We start from the raw sequence: 19,149 nt of genomic DNA on the forward strand, positions 1-19,149 counted from the left end.
TGCAGCTCTCCAAGATTCCCTATCTAGTGCTAGTCGTTTCATTTCAGTATACCCTCTACATCCTACATCCCCAACAATTTGTTTTACATACTCCAAACGTGGCCTGCCTACACAATTTTTCCCTTCTACCTGTCCTTCCAATATTAAAGCGACTATTCCAGGATGCCTTAGTATGTGGCCTATAAGTCTGTCTCTTCTTTTAACTATATTTTTCCAAATGCTTCTTTCTTCATCTATTTTCCGCAATACCTCTTCATTTGTCACTTTATCCACCCATCTGATTTTTAACATTCTCCTATAGCACCACATTTCAAAAGCTTCTAATCTTTTCTTCTCAGATACTCCGATTGTCCAAGTTTCACTTCCATATAAAGCGACACTCCAAACATACACTTTCAAAAATCTTTTCCTGACATTTAAATTAATTTTTGATGTAAACAAATTATATTTCTTACTGAAGGCTCGTTTAGCTTGTGCTATTCGGCATTTTATATCGCTCCTGCTTCATCCATCTTTAGTAATTTTACTTCCCAAATAACAAAATTCTTCTACCTCCATAATCTTTTCTCCTCCTATTTTCACATTCAGCGGTCCATCTTTGTTATTTCTACTACATTTCATTACTTTTGTTTTGTTCTTGTTTATTTTCATGCGATAGTTCTTGCGTAGGACTTCATCTATGCCGTTCATTGTTTCTTCTAAATCCTTCTTACTCTCGGCTAGAATTACTATATCATCAGCAAATCGTAGCATCTTTATCTTTTCACCTTGTACTGTTACTCCGAATCTAAATTGTTCTTTAACATCATTAACTGCTAGTTCCATGTAAAGATTAAAAAGTAACGGAGATAGGGAACATCCTTGTCGGACTCCCTTTCTTATTAGGGCTTCTTTCTTATGTTCTTCAATTGTTATTGTTGTTGTTTGGTTCCTGTACATGTTAGCAATTGTTCTTCTATCTCTGTATTTGAACCCTAATTTTTTTAAAATGCTGAACATTTTATTCCAGTCTACGTTATCGAAAGCCTTTTCTAGGTCTATAAACGCCAAGTATGTTGGTTTGTTTTTCTTTAATCTTCCTTCTACTATTAATCTGAGGCCTAAAATTGCTTCCCTTGTCCCTATACTTTTCCTGAAACCAAATTGGTCTTCTCCTAACACTTCTTCCACTCTCCTCTCAATTCTTCTGTATAAAATTCTAGATAAGATTTTTGATGCATGACTAGTTAAACTAATTGTTCTGTATTCTTCACATTTTTCTGCCCCTGCTTTCTTTGGTATCATAACTATAACACTTTTTTTGAAGTCTGATGGTAATTTCCCATTTTCATAAATATTACACACCAGTTTGTATAATCTATCAATCGCTTCCTCACCTGCACTGCGCAGTAATTCTACAGGTATTCCGTCTATTCCAGGAGCCTTTCTGCCATTTAAATCTTTTAATGCTCTCTTAAATTCAGATCTCAGTATTGTTTCTCCCATTTCATCCTCCTCAACTTCCTCTTCTTCCTCTATAACACCATTTTCTAATTCATTTCCTCCGTATAACTCTTCAATATATTCCACCCATCTATCGACTTTACCTTTTGTATTATATATTGGTGTACCATCTTTGTTTAACACATTATTCGATTTTAATTTATGTACCCCAAAATTTTCCTTAACTTTCCTGTATGCTCCGTCTATTTTACCAATGTTCATTTCTCTTTCCACTTCTGAACACTTTTCTTTAATCCACTCTTCTTTCACCAGTTTGCACTTCCTGTTTATAGCATTTCTTAATTTCCGATAGTTCCTTTTACTTTCTTCATCACTAGCATTCTTATATTTTCTACGTTCATCCATCAGCTGCAATATATCGTCTGAAACCAAAGGTTTTCTACCGGTTCTCTTTATTCCGCCTAAGTTTGCTTCTGCTGATTTAAGAATTTCCTTTTTAACATTCTCCCATTCTTCTTCTACATTTTCTACCTTATCTTTTTTACTCAGACCTCTTGCGATGTCCTCCTCAAAAATCTTCTTTACCTCCTCTTCCTCAAGCTTCTCTAAATTCCACTGATTCATCTGACACCTTTTCTTCAGGTTTTTAAACCCCAATCTACATTTCATTATCACCAAATTATGGTCGCTATCAATGTCTGCTCCAGGGTAAGTTTTGCAGTCAACGAGTTGATTTCTAAATCTTTGCTTAACCATGATATAATCTATCTGATACCTTCCAGTATCGCCTGGCTTTTTCCAATTGTATATTCTTCTATTATGATTTTTAAATTGGGTGTTGGCAATTATTAAATTATACTTCGTGCAAAATTCTATAAGTCGGTCCCCTCTTTCATTCCTTTTGCCCAGCCCGTATTCACCCACTATATTTCCTTCCTTGCCTTTTCCAATGCTTGCATTCCAATCTCCAACTATTGTTAAATTTTCATCTCCTTTTACGTGTTTAATTGCTTCATCAATCTCTTCGTATACACACTCTACCTCATCATCATCATGGGCGCTTGTAGGCATATAGACGTTAACAATCGTTGTCGGTTTAGGTTTTGATTTTATCCTTATTACAATGATTCTATCGCTATGCATTTTGAAATACTCCACTCTCCTCCCTATCTTCTTGTTCATCACGAAACCTACTCCTGCCTGCCCATTATTTGACGCTGAGTTAATTACTCTAAAATCTCTAAAATAAAAATACTATCTCTAAAATAAAAAATCTCTAAAATCTCTAAAATACTGAGCTATACTATACTATATATTTTCATCTAAAATATTGTTCCTGTCAAGAGTTGCATACTATTTTTTCATTTATATAAAATTACAAAAATTTGGAGACATATTTCTCATCTTATATCAGTATGTTGACAAAGCTATTATGTAAAAACAATTTATAAAATAAAAAAATAGATGTGATTTAAGTACATATTATTACTTCCTTGTACTTCGTACAAGAAAGTATTGTAATAGTGAAAAATTTCAGTTTTCAGATTTCAACGGAAATATCCATTTTGACTAGTTTCGGCATGACATCTGTATGTACATATTAGTATGTTGCATAAATCAAACACGATTAGCCATAGAATGTTGACATTTTCGATTTAGGACTGTTGTAATATCTAGTTGTGCCACCTCTCCTTTTGACTGTAATCGACTTGACCAAAAATATCCAAAAAAATAGCCCAAAATAAAAAAAATATGGATTTTGGACTTTTTCTTAACTGAAGTAATAAGCCCTAATTGAGAGCTTTTCAACTATATATCATAAGTGGTAGTTATTTTCATTGGTTCTAGAGTTGTAGCTAAATAAAATTTTAATTAATGAAATATTTGGATCTTACAAGGTTTAAATCAAACTTCATATTTTTTTTAACGTTTTTTAATGTATTTAAATATATTGATTTATTAATAATTATAAACCTCTGATTGTAAAAAAAAAAAATGATGAGAAATAATAATTCAATAATAACAATTTAAAAAAATTATGAAAAAATATCAGAAGTAATTGATGAAATAAAATTTTATGTACTTTTCATTTTAAAAAAAAAATGTGTATATGTAATTTAATAGGCACAAAGGAAGTCATGTGAGGTTGCATCAGATTTTTTTTTTTTTTTTAAATAGAAACAAAATATTGTTAAGGAAATATAAAAAATTACTACAAAATAATTCACAATTCAGAAGGTGCTACTGAAAATTATTTTGAGCATTTGTTTATGTACATTTGAAAGTGAAGCAGAAAATTTAGGAATTTTTGACATTTTTTTATTAGTACCTTTTTTTTTAATACGACAAATATTGTTTTTTTTTGTAAAAAAACCCATTAAACTAGTAAGTAGATTCTTTAAATGGTCTGTCAATTTATTAAAACTGGAAGCAGAAGTAAGGGCGACGTTTCTTAACCCAGAGTATGTGTTCAATTGTTCAAAAACAGTGTTTCATTGTTTGGTTTGGTCAAAATGGATATGTTATTTTTTAAGAATAAGTGATAAAAATGGATATTTTATTTTTTTTTTAAAAGTGACTACTTTTTACCAAAGATTGTGCATTCATAAATATAAATGCAAAGATAAATTAATATATCTAATTTTCTAATTATCAGTCTACCAGTTCGTAATTATTTTATTTTTAATCTTAAAAACTTGTTCTGACTTCTTGAGGGAGCCCCAAGAGATCAAATTATCATTAAGTTTAGAAGTAATATGTAAACATAATAAATATTAAACCTCTTCAGAGCAAAACAATATGGTTTGATTTTGTTACAAATAAAATAAATTTAATCATCCCACAAGAACTTGCCATCTAATATAACATCCAGCCAGACATACTTTTCTTTTTAAGATACATACACACACACATACACACACATACATGAAATTACTGATTATCAACTCACTTTCAAATTAATGGAAAGTTTTCTTTCACAGGTCTTTTGGAGATAATTATAATTAGCTCCTAGATAATAAATATGCAGATAATTAATAAATATCCAAGAGAATTATAATTAAAAGCTGATAATTATCAGCTCTCCAGTGGTGTACCCACTAGCACTTTCTTAATAGTGGCTATCTTAAAAACATTTAGAAGTTTCTTAATGTATTAAACAAATGAATACAACAGTGATCAAATATATTTTTTGATTACTTGCGTGAAGGGTTTTCCAACCTTTTTAATTCGAGTGCCATCAGCATAATAGTGCTACCACAACATATAGTACTCCACAAAGTAGGAGCTGATAATTAGTTCTGAAAATTAACAGAAAAAGTTTTGTTTATTTAAAATTGAGCCTTTATGTAATTAGTAATTTTAAGATTTTATGTTTTATCATGCTGTACAATGAAGAAAAAGAAATCAATAGAGGACAAAGTTTGATTTGTATCTTTTTGTACATATCAGAAGCTTTGTAATAATCTGTGGTGGCCCTCTGCCCTGTATCAGCTGCAGAAGTATGATTATACACAGAATCAGCTGAATGTATTATGTAGTTATTTCAGCAATCGAAATGTCGTTCTTCGAGATGGTGTCTCAGAAGTATGAAAGATGCTATCTAAAGGTTGTCTGCAGAGTATTGTTTTAAGAATCCCTTCTCTGAGTTGTTGAATTCAATTTTTTTGGTGTTAAGGTTACCCAATGGGTACTGCATCATCGCTTATATGGATGATAACGGGCTTTTTCTGGTTAAAGGAGATTCAAGGAATGAGATCAAATTCAGAGCAGTCCAGGCTTGCAAGATACTCCAGTTATGGAGTTTGCAATATAAGACTGTGTTGAGCCCAGAGAAAACAATAGATGATGTTGCTCAAGGGCAGACTAGCTGTAATACAACAACCTTGTCATTGTCAATCAATGGCAGGTCATCGAATTAGGTATCTCCTACTGCAGAAATGTCTAGGTCTTATTCTAGGTGAGAATCTTTAATTCAAGCTCTTCACCTAGATTGGGAGTTTAATTTAAGAACCATGTTTCTATAAAAGGGAATGGAAAGGAATGTTTCCCGAAAGGGAATGGAACATAGTTCTTGGCTTCCTAAGATTCTTAGCGCTGCGAAGGATGGCTGAGATTGTTTGATGCTGTTATGGATGTATAGATAGAATTGCAATCCAGGTGGCTAGGGGCCTGCCTGAGTGCTTACTTTGCCAATATAGGCATTTTGGCATTGGGCCCCAGTTAATTGAAACATTCACTGTTAGGATGAGAATGGATGTGTTGAGAACTCTGAGATGGAGCTGCAGTGTGGAAAGGTGTGATCATTGACCTCGCACCTGAAAGCGGACCAGAGCAGAGAGAGATAGGGTATGATTTCATTAGAAAATTATTAAATTTGTGAATTTGTATCTTGATTTTTGAGTAAATCAAGAAGACTTGAGTAAAAATTGAATTGTAGGACAAAAAGCGTCGTCGTTGGGATCAGTACTTGTTTTTTTGATATGAGAATAGTATTTTTGGTGTTTAAAAAATTCAATCAAGTAATCTGAGTGATAGCTTTAATACAGCAGATAGCTGAGTGACAGTCAAGTAATCTAACTTCAATAGTTTAATTGAAGTTAGATAAGGGAAGAAGAGTTTTTGTGTGAAACCTTAAGTGTTAGAGAAAGGTGCAGAAATTGCGCTTCCAGGGATTGTTTAATTTGATACTTGAAGGTTGTAAGTTATGATAGGTGATCATGGTTGTTGGAAGAAGTCATACAAAGGTTATAGTAAGTTGTATAAATACATTGATAGAAGTGTCTATCAATTGAGACATTTGCATTGGTGGCATTCTGACACATTTTGACAATCCTGGTTGCCGCACCACCAAGATTGTCGCAAGGTGGGTGTCTTCTCCTACAGTGATCAGGATATGTTTTTTGATTAGTGGTTGGGGGTAATGAAACATCAAGATCTGGCAAAAACCCTGACATAAATTTTGATCTGATTAGCATCCTTTCTCTTACATAGCATACTATATAGTTAGAATATAACTATACAGGTAGAAAAAACCCACCAGATTGGTCTAGTGGTGAACACGTCTTCACAAATCAGCTGATTTCGAAGTTGAGAGTTCCAATGCTCAAATCCTAGTAAAGGGGCAGTTGCTTTTACACAGACTTGAATACTAGATCGTGGTACTGGTGTTCTTGGTGGTCGGGTTTCAATTAACTACACATCTCAGAAATGGTCGACCTGAGACTGCACAAGACTAAACTTACACTCATATACATATATCCTCATTCATCTTTTGAATTATACCTGACAGTAATTCCTGGAGGCTAAACAGGAAAAAAGTTAGGAAAGTAAAAAAATATAACATCAGTTATGATCAAACACAATGAGAAACACTAACAGAATTTTTACTGAAGTAGTGCTTTCATGGTTTTATGCATTTTATGCTGGTTACTAATTTAAAAATTATATATTTATTATCTTTTTTCTCTTACAACAAACCGAATGAACAACCATTCTCATATCCATTCCAACCATTCTCATATCGTTATGGTGTTTCATCATTCTCTGTGTGTGGTAGTTTTCTTTATGCCCATTCTTTATTATTTTTATTAATTTCTATCACTCCTGATTTATCATTAGTACTTGTAACTGTTTAAAAAATTACTAAACAACTTTTAAAAATATTTATTCAACAATTTACATTTTTAATGCTATGTATATAAAAATTAGATTATACTAGAAAAATATCTTTCATTTTAATAAATTATTAAGTAAAGTGATAATGTGTTATTGTTACAGCTCCAAATATGATGACTGGCTACCTGGACTTGCTCAGTTATTACAACCATTGCCTTTTCCAGAAGAGGCTCTTGCAAATGAATCATTTATAAGGTACAATTACTGTTATTAGAATGTACTCTTAATTGTTCACTGTACTTTTATATATTTTCTGATTATATTTAAATAATGTGGAGAAGACTTAGGAAGAGCTGTGTTAAATTGAATGCAACTTCTAAAGATCAACTGAACATAACTTCTTTCTTTTGTTAAGAATCTTACTGCTTATTTTTTACTTATATTGATTAAATTATCTAAGGAAAAAAACAAATGGTTGAAGTGCCTATTGGGTAAAGCCAGGAATGCTAATAATCTCCATTCAAATATTTAAAGACTTTTGAAACAAACTAATTAAATTAGTATTTTACTAGGCTTGGAAATTATATTTATATTCACAACATAACATAGAGAAATACTTAAGAACTATAACAAATGAAAACCAAACAACATTTTAAGTGTTCAGTAGTCAAATTGCACAGCTGCTTGTTATTATAGATTTACAGTTTAATAAACACTGTAAACATTTATCTTTGTTATTTTGTTATCATATAGTACAACTAGTTTTTTAATTTTATGTTGATAATTTGACAACTCCAATAAATAGTGTCTTCAATTTTCTGTAAGTTTTGTTTTGAAAAATCCTAAATTTATATTTTTTACAAGTTTAATTTTGATACTTTGCAAACAAGTATAAAATCTTGCTCTCCATAAAAACAGCTGTCTACTTTTTTTAATGTATGTATCATATACTATTATATTTAAATTGTATTAAATAAACTACTTAGTACATTATATGTATTTATACTCGTATAAACAAACAATTTTACGCTCTGGTAAATTTTTATTTTAACTTTAAGCAGAATATACATTCTTATAAAAAAACTGTTGAATATCTTTACATAAAGTCATTGTTATTGTTGTATATTTTAACATTTTTAAGATTTTAAGTATAAAATATAATTTAATAAGTTAAATCACCTATCTTTTGAATTTTTTTTAGCAATCTTTTACCAGTTGTGAGAAGAATTTCTACTGATCCTCGATGTGATGTACATCGAAACGTTTTAGGAATTAGAGAAGGAAAAGAAGGCTGGTTTGATATATTCTGTCCATCAAATCCAGGTTGTAAAGATGAAGGACAACTATGGGGTACCATGGTTAGTTTACATTTTTATTAATAACAGAAGGCCTAAATGTAAAAAAAATTCATTATGGTATTGTGTAGTTAATTTTTTGATATATCAAAAATTGTCTGTACTTTCTGTAGAGACAGTGCACTGTAATATTTTGTCTTTGTTCAGTAAAAGAAATTTATAAGATATTAAATCTGCAGTTTGAATTATTAAATTAAACTGATATATATTTTTTAATTTATTATATTTTACAAATTTAATTACAAAAGATAATGCATTATTAAATAGAATTCACTACTGTTAAACATAATCATAAAAGTATAATGAAAGATTTTAAAGTGATTTCTTCTGATTATATAATTGATATTTTCCTGTAGTTATGTATTATTATACCTTGAGTTTAATATTTTATCTAGCTATAATAAAAAGAAAGAAGAAATACTAAATTTTCATTTATTTCATTAATAATATATATTCTTTTGTTCTGTGTAGAGAAGTAAATTATTGTAATTTAGTTTTAGGTTTCTTAGTTTTATTCACTTTCCCTACTTTAAAAAGAACTAAAAATTGTAATATTTATTTTAACACATAAATTATATTGCAGCTGGAGACATTGATGAATTGCTCCTGTAAAAGAAAAAGGTTTATAGCAGAACTTGTAAGTAAGAAACTGGGAGCGTGCCTTCTGTTAGCATTGCGAGATCATAGTCCTGCACAAACTGCTCTATGTCTTGCACTAGAGTGGAATCTTATCTCTGAGGAGGATCAGAGAATGACTGTTATTACTACTCTTCAGTCTACTGCTTCAGGACTTTTTAACTACACCGCTCTTTGTCAACGACAGCAACACCTACAAGAACTAGTAAATATTATTGTTATTATACTTGTATTTTAGTGTCACTTCTAATCTATACATAGTTGGTAACTATAAATTTAAAAAAAAAGAGTTTTCAAGACATTACTTGCATTTAATTATTAAGTTAAATAAACTTAAAAAATACTAATAAAAGAAACTGACTTTACTGTGTTACTTTAAAAATACTGAATTAAAAAAATATAATAATAAAGATAAGAATACTTTTTCAATGCTTCTTTAAATTTTGTTTTTAGAATTTTGCACCAGATTAAAGTCAACTACTAACAAGTTGTTAATAAATGAACTTAAAAGCTGTGAAGTATGCTTTAAATGTTTTTTCTCATAACTTAAATGGCAAATTAAACTAAAAATTCTCCCTCTAAGTATATCCAGAAATGGCCCTTATATCATGTTTTGTTCAAGTAATTAATTTTCATGTAATTTAATTGCTGACAAATAATATAATTACCAATTACTTTTTATCTAGTCATTATTTATTTTTGTAATATTCACTTTACATAATTCTATTTTCCACAAATATTCTTATAATTCTTTTTAATGATATTTATCAATTTTTTTTTACAGCAACAAAAAGGTGGACCAAGAAAGTTGACACTGCCTACCAGGTCAACAGATAGTGATGTTATAAGACTTCTCCGTGCAGGTGCATTTGGAAACCTTGAGTGCCTCAGTTTAGCTTTCACACATGTCACTAGTGCATGTGCTGAACATCTTATTAAGCTTCCTACACTTCGTTACCTGAATCTTTGGGCAACAAAGGTAAATATTTCTGATCTGAAATGACTGAAATCTTTAGGAGTGAATTTACTGACATTTATAATTTATGATAATAATATGGTATTAATAACTATGATAGATATATTTTTTAGAGTATTGTTTCATTTATCTGAGGAGGAAGTAATGAGAAAGATATACACATAACTATTCTTCTAAGTGATTTCTAAGACTCTTTGGACATTCTTTTATCTATATAAAAGATCTTTAAAGTAATTTCAGAATCTTTCTTTCTTCGCAATTCAAAAATTCCTTTTTCCTTTCAATTTCTAGCTATTTCTATGTTTCTGTAACTTCTGTCTTTCCTTTCTGATATTTATTATCTGTATTTATATTTCAAACTTATTTCCAGCAAAACTACACTAATTCTTGGAATAACATTATCACAATTAGATCTTCTCTTCGCTTCTTTTTATGTGCTTTAATACCTTTTTCTCAGGGTTTGTAACACTGTTCCTTTTATTCACCACTGACTTTTTCTTTTTTATATTTTGTATTTTATTAAACTTAAAACTAGAATTTATATAGTGAAAAACAAAATAGTGCCAAAAGATGTCTTTAATCATACTCTTGCTAGAAGGAATTTGGACGAAGTTGGATGAAAAATGAATGGCAATTTGAAAAGATACTTTACGATTTCAGGTTATTTCATCACATCATTCCTTCGTAATCATTATTTACAATGGATGGGTAATATTTAAAAAAAGACTCATCATTGTGGATTTATATATATATATATATATATAACCAATAAAAATGTTTCCAATAAAATGGTTTCTATATATGTAATATTAATATATTACCTGCTGATATGGATATATATATGCTGATATATATATATATATCAGCATATATGTATATATATATATATATATATATATATATATATAAACATATATTTTTCAGCAGTAGAATTCAAATTAAATATGTAACTTCGTTATTAACTTCAAAAATGTGATATTTGTCATAAAAAAAAACATAAATTGTATCAGTTATTTGATGGTTGTATAAATTCCAACACCAGACTAAAAAAAAAATCCAAAACATTTTATTAACAAGATGAATTTTTTTGATTACAAGTTATAATTTTAAAATAAATGAACATTTTCTCTATCAAAAAAACAAATATATTTAAACCTGTATTTAATATTCCTAATTTTCAGTAAAATTCTAGTATATATTCCTTGTACCTAATTTTATATAAGTTTATTTTGTATTTTTCACTGAGCTATACTCAAAAAAATCAGATTTTTAATCGATATCTGTTATTATTATTATTTTTAACTTTAATTGTAAACAAAATAAACATTATTAAAAAAAATAAGTTTGTATTAAAAATACTTCTCTACCAATTAAAAATATAATTCCTTGTTTTTCTTTAATTTCTTATATTTAAAAGTTTGTACCAAATGAAAAAACTGCCGACTCATTAACCCTTGATGCTGACTTCAAAAGGTTAAAATTTAAAGAAAAATTATTTGAATTATTTTTTTTTTGCTTTTAAAAGAAATTTTTAAACTTTGGTTTTTTTTGGATGTGAAACATCCAACCAAATGTTAGTTGTAAAAGCTTACTTTTGTACACAGTATTTACCCAACAAACACCTTTACAAAGTTTTTAAAAGAAACCCCAAACACAATTATCCTAGATTGTAAAATCTTAGGTGATTTTTTTTGATACATTTTTATAATTAACTGAAGTGAAAATATTTCAAGATCAGTGTCATTAATGATGTTAATAAATACATTAGTTCTATTTTTTAACTTTACTATATTTTTTAATACTGTAGAAGTTAGTAATTTCTGTCTTACACATAATGCTTATATTATCTTCTGTTAATAGTTTGGGGATGCTGGATTACTTATAATTTCAGAGCACCTACCAAAATTACAAGAATTAAATTTATGTGAAACACCTGTTTCTGATAAAGGGATCCTAGCTCTAGCAGGTAAGAAATGAATTAGTGTTATTTTATTAAATTTTTCATTAAATGGAAGTGTGTCACAAGATCAGTATCATTAATAGTGTATATGTATACATTTGCAATTGGCTTGACATCTGATAATGTATTCTCCCAAATACATTATTTCCTAAAATTTGATTTAAAATAGTTAAATTTTATTTTTTATTTTTATTTTACGTAAGTTTAATATTACTCAATTAGTTTACATAATGTGAATTTATTAAATTTGGTTTTCACTAAATTGCATTAGAAAGGAAAAATAATAAATATGAAATGGAATGTTTATTTGGGAATAAACTAATTTAGATGTTTTATTTGTAATTATTTATCTAAATTTTTTAATACACTATTTATTTTAAAATGATTATTCTTCACTTTCTAAAAAAAAAGTAGTAAAGGAATCATTAATGAGTATTTTTTTTATGCTTAACCAAAATTTAAATGAAAATATACTTTGTAATATCATATGTATATAATAGCCCTTATTTATATTATTATATTACCATATAACAATAAGATATAATTTAAGAATATGATATAAATATATGATTGTTCAGAAAGTTCTTGGCCTGAAAAGAAAACAAGATTTTCAGAAATTTTTTAATATTTTTCATTGTCTTTGGAAATGTTTGAAGATTTGAAAATTATTCTGAATCTTGCAATTCACTAAATTTGGAGTAACAACTTTTTCTCTTCTTTTTAATACAGAGCGTTTCATAATGTTCTTAGGAGTTACAAAAATTCAGTACAAAAAAAGTATTTCACTTACCTAAATGAAAGTTGTACGAGGTGATGCAGGTACTCAAACAGTTTTTGTTAAAATCTATAAATGTTCAATATGTGCTCCGCTGGTGACATGGCACACATCAACATGAAAGTCTAGTTCTTGCCAAACTCGTTCTAACATGTCATTTTCGGTAGAGTTGATTGCATTGATTATGCGATCCTTTAGCTCAGCAATATCGTGCGGCATTGGTGGGATAAACACCTTATCTTTCACGTAACCCCAGAGAAAGAAATCACATGGCCTGAGGTCTGGTGATCTTGGTAGCCACAGCATAATGTGTTGGTATTCTTCAGACGCACGTCCTATCCAGCCCCGAGGTAATGTTGTGTTAAGGTACTGTCGAACCTCGTTATGAAAATGGGAAGGACAACCATCTTGCTTGAAAATGAAGTCGTTGAGTAGCTGAGCCATAAGCCATGATTGTAACATATTCAGGTATATCATGCCGGTTACTGTCGTTTCCATAAAAAAGAACGGCCCATTCACTGCCACACGAGAGATCGCACAAAAAACAATTACTTTCGGAGAACCCTGAATGAGTTCCACATAAGCGTGTGGGTTTTCAGTTCCCCAACCTCGCACGTTATGACGGTTTACTTTGCCGCTAATATGGAAAGTAGCTTCATCGCTGAAAATTATCTTGTTTACAAAACCTTCATCTAACAACATCTTTTCCTGTAACTGTAAACAAAAAATCGAGCCTACTTGTTTTATCTCCATCAGAAAGACGCTGGATTAATTGAAGATGGTACGGTTTGCATAATAAACGTTTACGGAGTACTCTCCACACTGTTGTTTTTGGAATTTCTAATTCTCTGCCTGCAGCCGCAATTGATTTTGATGGGCTGCGAATGAAACTTGCACGCACACGTTTGACATTGACTTATGAGGTTGATGGACGACCAGTTGATTTTCGCTTTTACAAGCAACCAGTTTGACTGAATTGTTTATACCATGCATGAATTGAATTGTCACTTGGTGGCTCCTTATGAAATTTCAACCGAAACGCACAAAGCACAGAAATTACTGACTTTGACAAGTGAAATTCTAACACACAAAACTACTTCTCGCTTCCCGTGGCAGCCATTTTTTCTACTGTCGACACCTAGCGAGCAAATGGTTTACTAACTGCCTACTATATGTAGAAAAACTATTTGAAGTACTCTTTCGTACAGTACTTGTTTTATTCTTATGAGTGAAATAGTTTTTTGTTAATGAATTTTCAAAACTCCGAAGAACATTATGAAACGCCTTGTACATTCAGTATAATGTGATTTCCCCAACTCTGCAAAGTAAGCGGTTGTCTCAGATCTGACCTCATCATTTGAAATGAATCTTTGGTCCAGTGAACAATTTCTTCAGTTTGGAAAGAGGAAATAATGGCTGGGATTCAAATCTGGTGAATACGGTTCATTTGGGAGTCTTTTTCCAAATAGTCTACAAGCACCACACCACAAAAATAAAAAAAAAACATATCATAACTTTTCCTGCAGATGAAACCATTTTCACTTTCTTTGGTGACTTTTCCACCTGCCCCCATTCATATTTTCGCCTGCTGCGTGGTCTTTGGCATATAATGGTGAATCCACTCTTACAAACTACTCTTATACTCGTTGAAGAAACTCAGTGAAGTTGCTTTTACATAAGTCTATACAAAACACCCTTGAGAAGTATTCAGTTAAATCCATTTTTGATCAACTGTTAACAATTGCAGTACCCATCAAGCAGAAATTTTTTCATACTCAAAACATCATGTGTTGGGTAAAGTTAACAAAAATAAAAGAACACAGCTCGTATTTGCCAAAAGAAATTGGACTTTAATTATAGAAAAAACAACTAAACTTTTTCATAAATCATAACCTTAAAAACTTGAATGCAATTATGCAATAAACATAACTTAATTTTATACAGAATTTATACAAGAAATATCAACTTAACTCAACATATGAATAATAATAATACATAACAAATACATAAAAATACATATATCAAACAATCAATTTGAAAATCTACAATTGAACATAGCCAGAAAAACAAAGGAATATAAAACACCTTTTTTACAATCATATACTTAAACGAAATTAAATGAAATTACGAGACAAATTTAACTTAAGTCTATAAAGAATTTATCCAAATAATATCGGCTGAAACAACATATCAATTCTAATAATAAGCGACAAAAACATAAATATACATGTTTCAAATAGTCAATTTGAAAATATTGCATTAAAAAACGTGGCTAAAAACAGTTTAAATAACTAAATACATTATTCAAACTACAGGAAGGAATACAAAAACAATAAATATTACGAGAATAAATTACAATAATTACAGAGAAGTCCACAATTACGACTTCACTTCAGGAGATATAATTTTTAGATTAAAGTAAGAAACGTAACATGAACTCACTACATGAATTAGAAGAATTAATCTCTGCGATTAACAAATTTAATTAGACTAAATGATAGAGTCAGTATTTAAAAACCATTTCAAGTAAGGTAATTTACTCTAAGTAACTGACTTTTGAACATAGACTTTTGATGAACGACCAGAATATTATCAATAATAGTTATCAATAATAATATATGAAATACGTCACACATATGTTTTATAATTCTGAAGTAGTGTTTAATTTCAAGTAGATTTGATAATGACGATAGTTGGCATTAATAGCACATAAAATATGTTGTACATGAAAAAATAATAACATAACCTTTAACTAAGCCACCTTGCGTGACTATACTTGAATGAAGAAATGGTTGCATAAGCTAATCTTGAATTTCAAATTCATAGAGTACAATAAATTGAGTATTTCACTGAATTTACTAATAACATAGCTGTTTAATATAATAAATAATGAATAAATTGAACTTGCCTTAATCACACATATATATTTGTAAAAGATGAGCTCGTGAATGAAAGTACACATGAATACATACAGTGAATCCTAGGCATAGTCTGCAATGGCGGATCAAGAATACAGAAATGAAACATGGTTCAGAAGTTGAACAAGACGTGGCATCTCAGATTTGTAGTAAGCAGCTGGAGAAGATTCGGTGTCGATGGAATTGGCTGGTTTGTAGTAATTGAAACACTTTCATCAGAGACGTAATATGCTGAATTTGAAAATTAACTTATCAAACGAGGCTAGACGAAACATAGAAATCTGCAAAATTCACAAAAGCTGATGAGAAGAGCTAGAGAGAATGACCACGACATTTATGAGTATGAATACGATGAAAGTAATTAACACAAAGTACGAGAGAGAAGAGTCACAGCCGACTGCACATGGTGAATGTCTGATCTACTCTGCCGAAAAAATGGCGTGAATGAAAAGAGGGGGAAACCAAACCTAGGCAGTGGACAGGAGAGTGTGTAAAAGACAAGAGATGTGTGCATGGATTAGTATGGGAACGAAAGAAAAAGGGTGTGTGTGAAGGCAGCAATAAATAATGCGAGATATGAAACACGTGGTCACTAATTAAGATGACAGAACCACCCGTTTGACTGATGCCAGGACTTGAGAGCGGACACAATAAACCAAACAAAGATAATCAAACAGATACACATATGACAAGCCCAATACAAAACAGGGTAATAAATTTACCAAGCCTGTAGCAACAGCAAGACCCAACCCTAACTTTGAATTCATTGGAAATAACGCAACTTTACGCAATGGCGTAAACATCATGTAAAACGTAATGGACACAGTATGTTTTATTTTTGAGATGATTCCAGTGTCAACAGCTTGTGTTCCTTCAGTCAGTGATCATTATGAATTTTTATGATGATTTAGTCTATTTTAGCAGTTTTTAGGGTGTCCTGAGTGAGCATTCATCATCTTGGATGGATGTATGAGCACATTTAAGTACAGCAGCTCACTTTATTACAATCTTAAACAAAGAAGAAGAATCCTTTAAAATGGATTCTGACTTTTTGTAAGTGTCAAGTTTGAGCTGTTATATATAATTTTGTACGCAATAGATCTAAACAAAGCATAATATATACCAAATAAAAGCCTGTTCTGTTTCATTCATTTTATTAAGAATTCATTTAAACAACAAGAAATTCATATACAATTTTTTCTTCATATATAGCAACACTGATTAGTTCAAACACTGCAGGTGCTTTACATGCATTTCAGCTATAGCAAAGACTAAGAGAGAGTCTAAGAAATTAAATTGGGAACTTTTAAAATTTAAGACTTTCTATTTGATCAAGTACCAAAAAATATATATATATATTCTCTGTACTCAGTTGAATCAAAACATAAAAGAACCAACAAACAAACAAGAAAAATACAAAAAAAAAGGAGAACATTTAACATTTTCTGTAGGACTTTACCCTTTAAAATAGAAACTTGTTTTCTAATTGGATTTCAGATACAAATTAAAATTCTAAACACTCTGCATTTCAAAAAACCTTTTAAAAATAAAATTAAAGCCCATAAAATTTTAATTTTTTCTTTAATTTCTGAAAGGGAATTTTGCACCTTTGATAGGTGAAAAAGGTTTTATTACGTATATAATATGTTTCTTTTGGAAAAAATCCACTTTATATAATTCTCTCCTGTGTAGGAGATAACAAGATAATATAATTTGATTAAAAAATAATCTTTTTCTACGAAAACAATACAAATAATTGCAATTCAAAAGTTGTGTAGGTTTATAACTTTTATTTTATTACTGTTGATAATTTTAATAATTAATAGAAAGGTTTTGAATGTAATAAATATTTAATTATTTTTATGAATTAAAAGTTTGTTGTTCTTTTTTACAGCAATGACTAATTTAAAGAAGTTAAATTTAAATAGTACACAATTGTCTGCTGAAACATTTGAAGCGCTTAAACAGAAATTACCTGGGTTACAGGAAATGGATATTCGTTATACCGAGGCTTGGTGAATAAAAACTTATAAATATGTTTCTCTTTTGTACTGATAAAAATATAACTTTAATAACAATAATTTTATTATTACTGTTATTATATTTGCACTATTAAATGTGAAGAATATTCAAAGAAACAGTGATATAAAATAAATTTTTGTTTTTCATTTCTGATTTACATTTTTATAATATCAATTTTAAATTAATGTATGTTATTAAAAATAAATTTAATGAGTGATAGAAGAAAGTTATAAATGAATAATAAAAGAATGTATATTGGTATAAAAGTTTTAGTAAAATTGATAGCAAATTTTCAGGTTTCTGGTGAAACTTTTAGTATTATTTAATTTATATATTAATTTTTTTTTTATGACAAAAATTCAGAGTTGACATTTTAGATACTGATCATGAAAAAATGTAGACACTGAATTATGTTCTTTGTGTGATATATCAAATGGATTGTTTAGCTAGGTGAAATGTAACTATAGATATGATTTTATCTTACATCCATGCAGGGTTTCTGAGATAAAGCAATTTATGAAATTAGATTGTAGTATGGGCAATCTTGAAATTATCAAGGAGAATCAGAATTTCTATCCTTATTACTACTTATATAATTATTGGATTAAATTTTAATTTGGTGTGGATACATGAAACAGAGCTTAAGAATTCCAGTTTTTAAAATTAGTTCGGAGACATTATAAATGTCAATAAATACTAGAACAGTTCTTTGATTATATTATTTTAATCTTTGTTTCCTCCATCCTTTTCGATAAATAAATATACATAATGAATGACTCTGAAAACCAGTTTAAAATAGTTAAAGTTGTTGAATAAAAACAATTTGTGGTTTCAATAAGCATGAAATTTCAATAATGTGTCTTCCAGAATACAATATAGTCATATTTTTTATAAATATAAATCAGTTGGCTGTAATTTTATCACATAGTTACATATGCAGTTTAATAACCACAGTTATTTTACTATTAACGGTTAATTATTAAATAAAAGTAAACTCTTTATATTAAAAGAATTATTAGTTTTATTAGGATTTACTGTTTGCAGTTTAGTACTGCATTTTTTAACTGTTATAAATTCATAAAGCTTGTCTTTGTCAACTGTTTATATTTGTAGGGTTATCAAGCCACTTATGATTTTTTAAGGTTAAGTTAATTACCATTTAGTTCTTTTTATAAGTTCAACATCTTTTTGTGTTTGAATGTTAAGTATAATTCTTAAAAAGAAAAAGGTTTGTCAATTAATATGTAAAATTTTTCATGATATTATTTGTAGCTTACATAGGTGTCATTAATTATGATTACTGTGAAGTTTGGAAATGCTTTAAATTAAAATTTTTATATTCTGAAACTTTGATTTAATACTATTATTATATTAACTGTTAATATGTATGTGTTATCATAATATCTGTTTTAATACATATATATTTTAATTAAATTAATTTTTTTCAA

At 29.3% G+C, this 19,149-nt stretch overlaps 1 protein-coding gene across 3 annotated transcripts in view; it reads left to right on the forward strand.

The window, feature by feature from the left end:
- Positions 1-18,645, forward strand: part of LOC142321787 (C-Maf-inducing protein-like) — a 284,140-nt gene extending 265,495 nt beyond the window's left edge. For all 3 annotated transcript variants that reach the window (XM_075360174.1, XM_075360175.1, XM_075360176.1), the window contains exons 10-15: positions 7,222-7,314; positions 8,261-8,417; positions 8,998-9,255; positions 9,835-10,029; positions 11,887-11,992; positions 17,574-18,645. In XM_075360174.1, coding sequence (XP_075216289.1) covers positions 7,222-7,314; positions 8,261-8,417; positions 8,998-9,255; positions 9,835-10,029; positions 11,887-11,992; positions 17,574-17,698 — 934 coding nt within the window. In that variant the 3' untranslated portion in view covers positions 17,699-18,645. The remainder of the gene's footprint in view (positions 1-7,221; positions 7,315-8,260; positions 8,418-8,997; positions 9,256-9,834; positions 10,030-11,886; positions 11,993-17,573) is intronic.
- Positions 18,646-19,149: the final 504 nt, after the last annotated feature.

Source organism: Lycorma delicatula, chromosome 3 (assembly GCF_047948215.1).
Source record: "Lycorma delicatula isolate Av1 chromosome 3, ASM4794821v1, whole genome shotgun sequence".
NCBI lineage: Eukaryota > Metazoa > Arthropoda > Insecta > Hemiptera > Fulgoridae > Lycorma > Lycorma delicatula.